At 43.4% G+C, this 13,149-nt stretch overlaps 1 protein-coding gene across 3 annotated transcripts in view; it reads left to right on the top strand.

The window, feature by feature from the left end:
* The window catches only part of Golim4 (golgi integral membrane protein 4), an 80,774-nt gene that overhangs the window by 57,691 nt on the left and 9,934 nt on the right, over positions 1-13,149 (top strand). For 2 of the 3 annotated variants that reach the window (NM_175193.6, NM_001291069.1), the window contains 7 exons: positions 1,134-1,295; positions 4,129-4,431; positions 6,230-6,483; positions 7,295-7,377; positions 8,635-8,744; positions 12,426-12,593; positions 12,923-12,991. In NM_175193.6, the coding sequence (NP_780402.1) occupies positions 1,134-1,295; positions 4,129-4,431; positions 6,230-6,483; positions 7,295-7,377; positions 8,635-8,744; positions 12,426-12,593; positions 12,923-12,991 (1,149 nt within the window). The remainder of the gene's footprint in view (positions 1-1,133; positions 1,296-4,128; positions 4,432-6,229; positions 6,484-7,294; positions 7,378-8,634; positions 8,745-12,425; positions 12,594-12,922; positions 12,992-13,149) is intronic. The other variant, XM_006502145.2, reaches the window with a different exon arrangement.

The following is a 13,149-nucleotide window of genomic DNA, read 5'->3' as shown; positions in this document are numbered from 1 at the left end:
GCTGAATCAGTGAGCTTCAGACTAATGAGAGGCCTCGTCTGAAAAAAAAAAAAAAAAAAAGAATAATGATAGAGAAAAGCTACTTGATGTAGACCTTGGGATTCCACATACATGTGCACACAGGTACAAGCAACATGTGTGCACATGTGCACATACCCTCTATGCATATCATATGTGGACACAGCACCACACACATACACACATATACTACAAAAGAAGACTAAGAAGAGGTAAAAGAGTGCTTCTCTCCAGGCATGGAAGTCCAGAGGTTCTATTTAAGTGTTTCTTTACACAGTAATTCTGGTTTTAGAATGAGAGTGGTAGTGTACATGAAAAGTGTATACTGATTTTGTTAAAGTTATTGGTGTATTTTCTATCTTTCTAGCTCCTTATTAAAAAAAGAAAAAAGAAATGTATCTTCCACATCAAGTACACACCCTTGTGTCTGCCTATATTAGTCTTAAACTCATACATATGCTGCCTTTGTCGATTATGCCAAAAGGATATTTGGAATTGATAAACACCCAGCTTCATGACAGTCTTGTTTTTGCTACTCTCTGCTACCTCGGAGCACCGTATGGAAAGCAATCTAGAAAGTAGCAAGTAAAAAACCGTATTTGAGCATAAATCACCTAAGGAGAAGATGGTGAGCGTAGACCAACAGACAGACAGACAGACAGACCAATAGACGAGTCCATTGAAAGCTGTAACCCAGGACATACTTACTGTTAATGGGTCTCAATTTGAATAATTATGTAAGTCTTCAAGTAGATTTTTAATGTGAGAAAACATTGATTAACTAGGTGCCTTTCAATGATGATGCTTATACTAGAATGGTTGACGTTCTTATTTTGTCTCACATAGCCTGGAACACTAACATGTCTTCGATAAGGTTTTAGTCTCGTAATCCTGATTCTAATTTGCATGTGCTGAGAAATGGTCGAGCATGTCCAGAGAGGCAGAGCTAGTGCATGAGGCCAATCTGCAGCTTTGCTAACCAACCTAAGGTCAATGCTTTCCCTAGGCATCCAGTGAACCCAAAAGCCCATCTAATTAACCTATGAATATTCTCTCTCTTTTTTTCCTTTCTACAAATTGTGCAATTTTCTCCCAACTGTACAATTTACGTGCAGACTCAAGTTGCAGAATATAAACAACTGAAAGATACACTGAACAGGATTCCAAGCTTTCGAAATCCTGACCCAGTCGAGCAGCAAAATGTCACCTTTCCCCATGGGACTCACCCTCCTCAAGGTTACAACGGAAGAGAGAAGCTGACAGGAGAGCTCCAAGAGGTGAGATCCTGGGGATCCCCGGGAGGTGAAGTTCCCAGTGGAGCTGTCCTGAGGAGAACTGTCCTCTGTATGGCCCACTTTTCCTACCAAGCAGATTCCTAGAAGTTCTTAAACGTTAGTATCCCCAGTAGGGTATGTTAAAGCGCGCACCTCAGCCAAAGCTCCACTTTCTAAGTCAGTTCATTTGACTTTTGGCTGGGGATTTGTATTTCTAAACAATTCAGCTAGTCTGGAGAACACGTTGATAATTAAAACTGTCACATTTACTGGGAAAGAATGTTCTGGCTTTGTCCGTATCCGTGTAAATTTACTTGTATTAAAAGAGCTCTGGTGTCTGCATCTTTGAAGGTGAGACGGTTTTTCTCTCCTTTGAATAGGTGAACAGGTTTTCAACTGTATGACGATATTATGTGGCAGCCCATTTCCGTATTAATGCTAATCTAATAGAACTTGGTACACTTCTGGTCTCATGTAGAGCATACCAAAAGTCATACTAAATGCCTTTGTAACCTGGTCACAATTAACTTTCTTCTTCCTCTTCATGAAAATGAAAACATGCTTGCATATGTTTCAAAGTACAACATTACCGGTGTGGTCTTGCTTATTGTTAATTCTTACAAAGTTCCTTGTATGGGCTGGAGAAATGGCTCAGCACGTGAAACCCCTGGTCACAAGACTAATGGCCTGAGTTCAAGTCACAGGACTCAAATGGAGGAAGGTAGAGAGTTGTCCTGTGACCTCCACATGCATGCTGTTGCAGGCGTGCAGTAAATGTTTGAGAAGTCTTGTCTGCAAGTGGCTGGCCATCTTGCGGGGATAATGAAGTCAACATGAACAGAGTTAGCAAGGTGATTGTTTTCAGCATGAACAGAACATTCCTTCATAAACAGACTTGGGGTTCTTGCAATCCAGTTCTTTTGTGGGGATTTATATCCAGCAATTTCAACAGCATGATAGGAGAGCAGGCCTGTCGTTTGATTCTATGCTCTGCTAGTCTGACATCCAACTCACTGGGTTCACTGTCTAATGATTCAGAGCTTGCTCTGCTCCAACTGTGAGTGGGAGATAGAAGTTATCTGCCCTAACGTTCCTCACAGAGACAGAGTGGGGATAAATGGCAGGTGTTTGAAAGTCCTTAGAGCCCTTGAGTGAAACATTTTCTACGAGGCAGTTTTATGGCAAACTTGCCAGGGGACTTCGTCAAATGTACGGCTCTCGAAGGTCTCAGATGGTCAAGGAAGGTCTTTTCTCCCCACTTCTTGCTTTGCACTCTTGACTTTTACAAGAGTGATAATTATATCCCTGCTAGATTCAGAAGAGTGATTCCTGTCTCAATGTGTTGATGGTCTGGTCCCCTAGGCATCTCAATTATAAGAAATTAATCTGACCACAGAAGTAACTTCTTTCGATGAAGAAAAGGGAAAAGATAGTGCCGATTTTCCTATGTGGTTTCTCCCTCCAAGCTAGTGGAGACCGAAAGGATGGAAACCTACGGAAAATATGGCCACGACTCGACAAACTTACAGAAGATAGTTTCTAAAGTAGTTTTTATTTCTTTGATAAATCAAAAACTAAAGCTTTCTGTTTTGACATTGTTTATACCATCAATTTATTATATATTATACTTATAATATCATATATAATTGTATTATGTTTATTATAATAAATAGACAGACCATCTTTGGTTTACAAAAGGATGTAACAAGATACATTAATATTTGACTGGGGCTGGGAGGGTAACTCAGTACAATTCCTACCACAAACTGAATTCAATCCCACATAAAAAGCCAAATTTTATGTGGCATGTGCCTATAATACTAGTGTTGGAGAAGTAGAGACCAGAGGATTTGGGGGGGAGGGGGTTCACTGACCAGCCAATCTAGTCTAATCCATGATCCTGGGAATCCTAATGAGGGACCAGGTCTCAATTTAGAAGATGGAGACCTGAGAAACATGACCTGAGGTTAATGTTATGCTTCCACATGCTCATGCATGCACCCAGATGCTTCCACATGCACCCAGATGCTTCCACATGCTCATGCATGCTTCCACATGCTCCCCACATGTTCCCATATGCTTCCATATGCTCCCCCATGTTCCATATGCTCCCACATGCTCACACACGCTCCCACACGCTCCCACACTCTTCCACATGCTCCCACATGCTTCCATATGTTCTTGCAACATATAGCTGTGTGTCTATACACTCACAGGCACACTGACTGGCACAAACTGAAAGGTTGGAACAAAGAATATTTTGTGTCTTGCGTAGCTGAAGCTATTTTAAATGAACATGGATGTCCGTTAGTAGCGCAAGCCCCTTCTGCTTAATCGTAATGAAGCCAGTGAGAAACCACTCCAGCCTTTCTTCAGCTGAATCTGAAAGCTTCCCCCAGTCCTTCCAAAGATCTGTCGAGAAGAAAGCCGACCTTGAAGCAGCTTTCATAAGCACCAGGCCTGAGGATTTCCAGTTTTTATTATTTTACTTGTTTATTTCCTTTCTAGTCTAAGCAGAGCTGGAGTCAGATTGCCTCTGAGGGAAGTGTTTTCCTAATACATGGTTACCAGTAGGCTTCGGTTTCCTGGTCTCTGAGCATTTTCTGAGATAAAATTTTGCCTAGATTATTCCTGTCTTGGGGTGAGATGACACAGTGAGGATGAAACATCTCCCTCACACCTCTCTTCCTGTTTAGTCACGGCTGTATATATTTCTAGACTCCGGGATTTTGCTTCTGCTGTAGCCCTTTTAGATGAGGTAATAGAAGCATAATGTCACCACATTTGAAATAGAAAAGTATCACTTCTTGTGACTTGCTTATCTTGAAATAACTAGGTGCAGCCGAATCACGAAGCAGGGCCTAGAAGAATGGAAGAGAAACCTCTGTCTTCCATGCAGAAGGATGCAGGATTCCAGGCTCTAGAAGAGCAGAATCAAGTGGAACCCAGAGAGCCAGAGGAGCGTCAAGTGGAAGAGGAACACAGGAAGGCACTGGAGGAGGAGGAGATGGAGCAGGTGGGGCAGGCGGAGCATCTGGAGGAAGAACACGACCCATCACCAGAGGAGCAGGATCGAGACTGGCGGGATCAGCAGGGACAGAATGCAGCCCACCTTCTGGATGGCCACCCTCAAGCTGAGGTGCATGGGAGCTCACCAGACCTTCTCTCTGATGGGGAACTTGTCTCGGTTTTAAATACACTACTACTACTCTGTTTTAAATACACTAATAATAATAATAATAATAATAATAATAATAACAATAACAATAATAGGGCTGCCGAGGTGCTCAGTCAGTGAAGGACAAGCTTGAGGATCTCAGTGTGATGCCAAATTCTGTGTAAGAAGTTGGGTGTAGTGATGTCTTCCTGTCGTCCTGCACCGAGGAAATAGACAGATAGGTCCCTGGAGTTTACCAGCCAGCCAGCCTAGCCTGACAAGAAAGACAGCCCAGATCTGAGAGAGAGAGAGAGAGAGAGAGAGAGAGAGAGAGAGAGAGAGAGAGAGAGAGAGAGAGAGAGAGAGAGAGAGAAACGGGGGAAGGACACTTGAAGTACACACAGAGAGAGAGAGAGAGAGAGAGAGAGAGAGAAGAAAAAAACTTATGAATCACCGTCTCTGTAAATGTTTCTGAAAGGTTTTCATTGGTTGTCCTTTCCTTGTATTTAAGTTTTCTGTTGTAAGACAAATAGCATGATATAGCTCATAAAGGCATTTGTGATCAGAACAATCACTGCTGGTAGACCTGTATCGTTCCCATTGTCAGTGGTGCGTAAGAAAAGAACCTGGTCCATCCTCATATCCCTGACATTGTAGCAGGTGAACTCCCAACTGGCCACCTCCCCAGAAGATCCCTAAGTTCCACCTGAAGTATCTTGATGTGGAGAAATGTCTAATTTTCTGTGACAAAGAGTCCTCAGTCTGCTCACTGACTGCCAGCTACAGAGCTAGCTTCTGCCTGTTGCCGTCAAAGCCGCATCAGAAGCTTACATTGTCTTACTAACCCATGCGCCCATGAGTGAGTGAGTATCCTGTACCTGCCCAGGGACTGCCTTCCTCAGCACGTGGCTGACATCTGAGATCCATTCTTACCTTCATAACAACCAAAGTGGCCAGTGTCCTTAAAGGAACCCAGTGTCAGCCAGCACTGAGTACAACCGGGGACCTTTCTTCAGTCTCCAAACTCATACTCAGCAGCAATGCCCCTGGGTGCTGAGGATTTTTTTTGTAACTCTGAGCCATTCTCTGTCCTCAAAGTCTTTGCGTAAACTCAGCAATCCCCGGGCCAAGGGGAGACACTGTCTTAAACAAACAAACAAAAAACAACCAAAACCAATACCCATAAGGTGGCATCTAAGAAATGACAACTGAGGTTTCACTCAGGACAAATACCTGAACAGCACACACACAGGCACACAGTCTCCTTTTCCCTTTCCCTTTCCCCCCCACCCCGACTCCTTCTCCGCCACCCCCCCCCATCTCTATCTCTCATCTCCTCTGCTTCACCAGTAGAAGCTGAGATTTGACATTTTCTTTAGCCTGAAACTGACATATACATTCTTGTTAAATAGCATCCTTGGGTCTTTAACTATTCCTAGACAAAGCCTTAGCCTCAGAAATTGTGCAGTATGGGGTTACTAGCTTGATTTAGAACCTAGATGCATAAATTTAATTCAGGTTAGAACTGATTTCTTGTGTGGTGCTCTGTAGCATTGGAATGGGAACACACGGAGAGGCTGCCTTCCAGCTCACAGGTCCACAAGTCCACTCAGAGAAAGCTGGGAAGTTCACGTTCTTGGGCTTTATGTGTGGTTGGTGCTTACCTGATGCAAAAGTGTCGAGAAGCCTATCCTGCCTCCCGAGTTTACCCTGACAAGCAAATGAAGGGCGTGCCGAGGGTCTACCCCTTCTAGCTCAGCATGAAGCCCTTTTATTCTAGGTGGAGCATTCGACCAAGGCAGCTACAAACTTCCAATCCCCATATGAGGAACAGTTGGAACAGCAGAGGCTGGCAGCGAGGAGAGATGAGGAAGCCCAGCGGCTGAGAGAACATCAGGAAGCCTTGCACCAACAGAGGCTCCATGGGCAGTTGCTAAGACAACAGCAGCAGCAACAGTTCCTGGCCAGAGAGATGGCTCAGCAGAAGCAGGTAGCCCATGAAGATGGCCAGCAGCAGCACCAGGAGCAGCTAAGGTAGCCTGCCCCTTCCCCTGGTGGGTGTAGACAGTCCTTCCTCTGCTGTCAAATCAGCATTGTACGTGTATTATATAGCAAGAGGACAAACCTATATAGCTCATGAAGGCAAGATAGAAAAAATGTATTCGGGAATTAAATGCTAGAGACTTTAGACACTTAATTTTACGTGTAATTTTTTTTCCTGCCTAATCATGAGAGTTATCCATTGAGAAGAGGGCTTGGTGATAAAGGGCATATCACACAAACATTATGACCTATGTCTACATCCCCAGAATCTATGTAAATCTCAGGACAGTTCCATACAGTCTGTAATGCTGGGCTAGTTCATCAGGAAGTGAGATGGAGACAAGGAGAATCTCTGCAAGTTCTCAGCCAGTCAGCATGGAGTATGTGACAGCAAATCACACAAGTCAGGCTCTGGGTCAAACAAGGTTGAAGGCAGGGACAATATGCAAGGTTGTCTTCCAACCCCTTGGCATGTCCTGCTGCATGCTGGTGCACCCCTCACAAAACTTACAGGCATACACATTGCACACTCCTGCAAAGTAAAAACAAGCATTCCCAAAATAGCCTAACATCCTCAGCTCTAACTTTATTCTATGCGGGAATGACAATGTACTATTTAAAGGTGGACTTTGGAAGCATCTGCTATCACTATTACACTTTACTATGTGTCTACATCTCAGAAACGAGTTATGGCTTATTCTGAAAGTTGAAATCTTTATTTATCCCTGTCTTGAAAGAGAAATGACCTTGGTCAAACTGTGCCAACTGATTTTTTTTATCTCCGAATTTGGGCCCCTGACAGGCAGCAAGCTCATTACAATGCTGTGGAGAATGACATCGCACAGGGAGTCGAGGACCAGGGAATCCCCGAAGAAGAGGGAGGTGGTAAGACTCCTTAGATGATGACTCTTCAGTCAAACCACTTGGTCACATCACCCAATAGCAAGGAGCACATTTCACAGCTCCAACAGGCAGACTGTGTCCCTGATTAAGTGCAGAGGACAGCTCTGACTCATGCTAACACTCTTGCCACACATGGTCTGAGTGCTGGCAAAAGTATATACCACTACTGAAACCTGGCCAAGGTGGTGAGTCCTTCCTACATCATTGTCCCTTCTGTTGAAGCTCTTTGTGTGCCTTACAGTTTTTTTTTTTCTGACAACCAACCTTAGGATTGGTATTCTTTAGGAAATTTCCATGTTTTCTACTTAGCTTGGAGATCTTTTACCCTTCTTTATATAAATGGTAAACATCTAGGATAAAATTTGTAAAATTCAGCTTCCTGTGGAGATAGAGCTGAAGTTAACTCTCCTTGGTACCACCGAGTCTTATGAATGTTTGATTTTTCTAGAAAGTATCCAAAGAAAAGCAAAGGCACGCTCCATCAGCAGCCTGTTGTGGTGTTTTATAACCCTAGGAGTCAGAAAATTGTTGCATTTATGTCCCCCATGGGTCACTTTAACTTCTTCTACTTGTTCATACGACTAAGAGCTATTTGCTCCCATCTTGTTTAATAAGTCCCTCAGAGCACTTGGAGCTTGCCCGCAGGCCCCCTACTTCTTTATTGTCTGCAAACTAAATAAGTCTTTATGTTCTTAACCTTCCATCTTATATCTTACTTTTCGAAGGATTTACAATTCTTGTGAGCTCTTAGAATTCTGTTAATCTAAATACTTTTCTTGCTAAGCAATATAAGCAAGCATGGGATGTGTTTTCGGGCAGCAGCAGTCTGTCTGCTTCCAAGTTCACAGCTGTCCTTGTCCCTTTTGAAATGTCCTAATCTTAGAAAACTCTTTTTTCTTGACATTCAACCACACAAAAAAATTAATTTTGTCAAATGTCTTTTATTTTGTAAGTTTTGATTATTGTTTTCATATCTGGTGGGGAAAAGCCAGCCTCCGCTATAAATATTCCCTAAGAGGGATAGAATGGCACATTTACCCATCCCTTTGACATGCAGAAAAAGGACAGAACTATTCAGGAAAAAAAAAAAACAACAACAATAACAACAAACAAAAACCAAAACAGAGATCTGCCAGTACCGAAGATGGAGATGAGCTAGACATACTGTAGGCGGTTTTTCGAGAGGAAAACTCCTGCTCAACCCACACAGGGCTGATTATACTTCCTTTGCTTTGATAGCCTATGACAGAGATAACCAGCGCCAAGATGAAGCTGAAGGAGACCCAGGCAACAGACAGGAACTTCGTGAACCAGGACACCAAGAAGGCGACCCTGAAGTTGAAGCAGATGTAAGTGTCCTCCTCAGGTTATGGTAGTTCTCATAGTCAAGCTTCAGGGATGGCTACATTGAAATTCCCTTGCCTAATACACTGCTATAGCAAAGGACCGGAGACCTTTATCATAAGAGTTCTGTTGACTGGGAAACAGTGCTCGAGGCTCAGATCTAGAGAGGAAAAATGTGTAGTAAGCAGAAGGGTGAACTCTGTTGACAGAGGACACAAAGTGCATGCTGATAAGTATCCTCCACCAGTGGAATGAGCCAATCCAAACCAAATTAAAGAATATAAAGGCATGTTTATCGGGGAACCACTCTCTGGCAGGTTCACTGGTCCCAACCAGCCAGGCCAGGGAAGTTGCCGTGAGGAGGGGGACCAAGGAGAGGGCGACCAGAAAGAGCATGTGCACACAGAGAGAGAGAGAGAGAGAGAGAGAGAGAGAGAGAGAGAGAGAGAGAGAGAGAGAGGAAGGGAGGGAGGGAGGGAGGGAGGAAGAGAGAGAGAGAGGAAGGGAGGGAGGAAGAGAGAGAGAGAGAGAGAGAGAGAGAGAGAGAGAGAGAGAGAGAGAGAGAGAGAGAGAGAGAGAATATAGACAGAGGGAGAAAGAAAAGAGAAGCCAAAATATATAGACGATAAAGGGCAGAGCCTCTAGGGAAAGGGAAGCCCAGCTCCTGGGCTGAAAGTTCAGGGTAGAGGCAGGGTCTGCCATCCATGCCCTGTAACAGGTCAGGACTGAAGGATGGCGGGAGATCCTGGAGACTGTGTACACGTCAGTATATAAAATATACACCTAGCCTTTGGCCTGAATCTCAACACAGGGGTCACTGAAAGACAAAGTCCAGCATTAGGGCCTAAATAATTCTTAGGATTTGGGGTGAATTCAGGTGGAGGCTGATTCCTACTAGAATAGCAAAGGATTGGCAGGTTAAGCACAGCACTCCAGCATTCCAGAGCAGGCATCCCACTCTTCCTTCCATGGAAGAGAGCAGGCCTCTGTGCTTAACAGTTAATTCTGGGTTCTCCAATGATTATTCTGGGATGGCTTTCTACAGTGGGGGTGTGTGAAGAAATGGATTGGAGGTTGTTCTCAGGATTAAAAAGAACACTAACTTTGGCATCTTTTAGAGTGATTAAGCTTTAGCTTAGAAGAACAAAATTGAGAAACGTCAAAAAAAGAAAAAATACAGTGACTCTTAAAGATGAAGAGGAGAGGGAAAGCCAACCAAGAAGTTGGAAAGTGGATGGGAAAAGAGACTTCCTGTTTGCTGAGCATGTTGTCTGCTCTGTTGGGCTGTCAAGTGTGCCCTGTGACTTTGTTCCATGCTTTGTGACCACCTTGATAACCATGAACAAGGATGTGTGGCTGCAGGTTTGAAAAAGAGGTCATCAGGTGGCAAGATGGTATGCACAATTCAGAGTGCACTTATGTAGATGCTTGGATAGTCTTTGTGTTGACTGAAAACAAGACCCCTGCCTTTCTGGTTGGACAGTCTAGGTTCTTAGCCCTATACAGGAGAAATGCAAGACATTGTGGAGTGGATCCAATCTTGTGTTTTGTATACATGATGTTTACAGTTTATTTTAGCTCTTCTGTCATAGACTGCTAATAAATCAATACACATTTTGGGATGACATCCATTCCCCAAGTTCTGTATAAATTGATCCGGAAATTCTTCTGATTATTGGTCCCACCTTGTTTCGGGGATGGCTTGGAGCATGTTGATGCTGACGGTTTTCTACTTAGCTTTCAGTATGCCTTCTTTTTTCCCTTCTGCAATGACTTTTAGGAAAATATGCAGCATATAACCTACCTCTGAACTATTTCCAATAATGGAAGTAGAGACATATGGGAGAATGAGAGTAAGAGAGCCAGAGCAGAAAAACCTACAAGTGTGTAAGAGGAGATTAAGGCTGCCACTGGGAACAGGGTGGGTCTGATAGGCACTTAGGTTTAGGATATGCTACCTGGCTTGCAGTATCCTTTACTCCCCTGACATCTTTTTGCTCATTCTATTCAATGCACTGGAAAAGACTGGGGCCTTTTACCTGTACTCTTAACTAGAGATTGTGTTACTTCTGGTTCAATTCTGTATTCACTATTTTATTTGATGAGACTTTTTTTTTCCTGTAACCTCCCCCCCCCCATTGTTGCTTGGTTGGAGTTGGGAGCTAGCATTTGCATTTTATGAACTTAAAAAGTGATATTTAGCATTTTTTTTCTGCTCAGAGTGGGTTACACTTTTTTCTCTATCCTTCGAACAAATGATGAATAATTCATACAGGAAAGCCTATAAAACAAGAGATTGTAGAGTAATTGGAATTGGATGTGAAGGTGATGACTTATCGTTTATATTGAGAGCAGTGTCATTTGCACTTGAAGCTTCAGGCCAGGGCTGTGCAGGAATAAGCCATCTGACACCACAGGAAGCTCTTGACCATGGTCAAGTGGCTGAGTGAATGGTAGAAAGAGCCCCTTGTCTGCCCAATGCTGAGAGAATAGATCCTACTCTATGGCCTCAGCATTTCACGGAGTGCAATTCCCACTTCAGTCCCTGTCCCTAGGCTTACCAAAGAATTGGGGACACCCATAAGAAGCAGAGGTTTATCTGCACATATCAAGATCATTTGAGGTTGGGTATTATTTAACCAGTGTCCTGGGTGCTTAAATGGATAAGTGAAGTAATTGTGAGGCCAACACCACTACTGAGAACTCCTGTGGAAATACCTTGGTGATGTATTGTCTGATTTTTCCTATCCCCTTCTAGAGCACTATTACTCTTCTTCACAGTAGCCCTAGTTGAAAAAGAAATTTTTCTGCATATGTATGAAAAGATGGCCTAGTCGGCCATCACTGGAAAGAGAGGCCCATTGGACACACAAACTTTATATGCCCCAGTACAGGGGAACGCCAGGGCCAAAAAATGGGAATGGGTGGGTAGGGGAGGGGGCAGAGGGTATGGGGGACTTTTGGGAGAGCATTGGAAATGTAATTGAGGAAAATACGTAATAAAAAAATATTAAAAAAAAAAAAAAAGAAATTTGGCCATGCTACAAAAGGACCCTTTACTCTTGCATATGGGCTTTCTTTCCCACCAACTACTCTCTGCCTATTTACATGTTAAGAATTATTTTCAGGGGCCAAAAAAGTATCTCAGTTAGAAAAGAGCTTGCTGCACAGGCACGAGCATGCCCAGTCTCCAGCAGCCACATATAAAGTCAGATGTAGTGCTGCGTGCTTACATGCTGGGGAGCTGGTAACTGAATACCAAAGGGCTTGATACCAAGCCAGTCTCGCTTAATGGATGGACCTCATGTCTCAGCATATCAGAAAGAAAGAAAAAAAAAAAGAGTTATTTGCCCATCTAACTCTCTCATCTTGATTATTACTGATTATTTTTTCCATTTGGACCTCTGACTTCTCTTACCACCGTTGGCTATGTGCTGATGTTTCCATGCTAGAATTCTGAGGAATTCACTTGCACAAATGAAGTACAATGTGTTCCCCCTCAATCGATCTGATCCCTGAAACACTGACAAAGCAAGAGTTCCATTTTTGCAAGTCTTGGGAAAGATTGATCTGAACAGTCCCATGAAGGGCAATTTCATTTTCTGCCAGCGTATGACCTTTCCAGTGAAATTAAACTTGAGCCTCAGTTTTGAAGTGGTGGAATGCTTTTTATGAACATTTTGCAGAGGGCAGCTGTGGAGGATATAAACCCAGCAGATGACCCCAACAATCAAGGCGAAGATGAATTTGAGGAAGCCGAGCAAGTGAGAGAAGAAAATTTGCCAGAGGAAAGTGAAGAGCAAAAACAAAGCGAAGCAAAGCAAGGGAATGTAGAAATGGATGAGCACTTGGTGGTAAGATAATGCCTGGGGTGAACAGTGGGTTCAGCCTGGTCATTTTAGGAAATGCCTAGTTTATGGGGAAGGCAAATGCTTATGTGAGTTAGAGAAGATTTGCCACATCAGCAAGTCTTGGACCCTTTGGGATGTTATGCTTATAATCCCAGAGCCAGGTAAGGGATGACTCACGCTCCACATTTGAGAAATGGATATTCAGCATTTTCTGGCTACTGATGCATTTGCGAGTGCACTTTTCATCATGGTATTCTCATTCTTTCACTCAGCGTCCTGTGAGACGACTCTCCTAGGTATAGTAACGTGAGCCTCTCCTTTTGTTTCAACAGATGGCAGGGAATCCAGACCAGCAGGAGGATAATGTTGATGAGCAGTATCAGGACGAAGGAGAGGAAGAGGTATAAGATAGGATGCATGGGACAGGACACACTGCACATGCTACCCTAAAACTAATCTCAGTTCTGTCCACTTTGACATTCAGACTTAAATGGTATTAGAAAGGGGTGGGAACTTGAAGACTATATGGGTCATGGCAGTTGAAAGACTTAGAAGATAA

Source organism: Mus musculus, chromosome 3 (assembly GCF_000001635.26).
Source record: "Mus musculus strain C57BL/6J chromosome 3, GRCm38.p6 C57BL/6J".
NCBI lineage: Eukaryota > Metazoa > Chordata > Mammalia > Rodentia > Muridae > Mus > Mus musculus.
The sequence above is the reverse complement of the archived record's forward strand: the minus strand, read 5'-3'. Positions and strand labels throughout refer to the sequence as shown.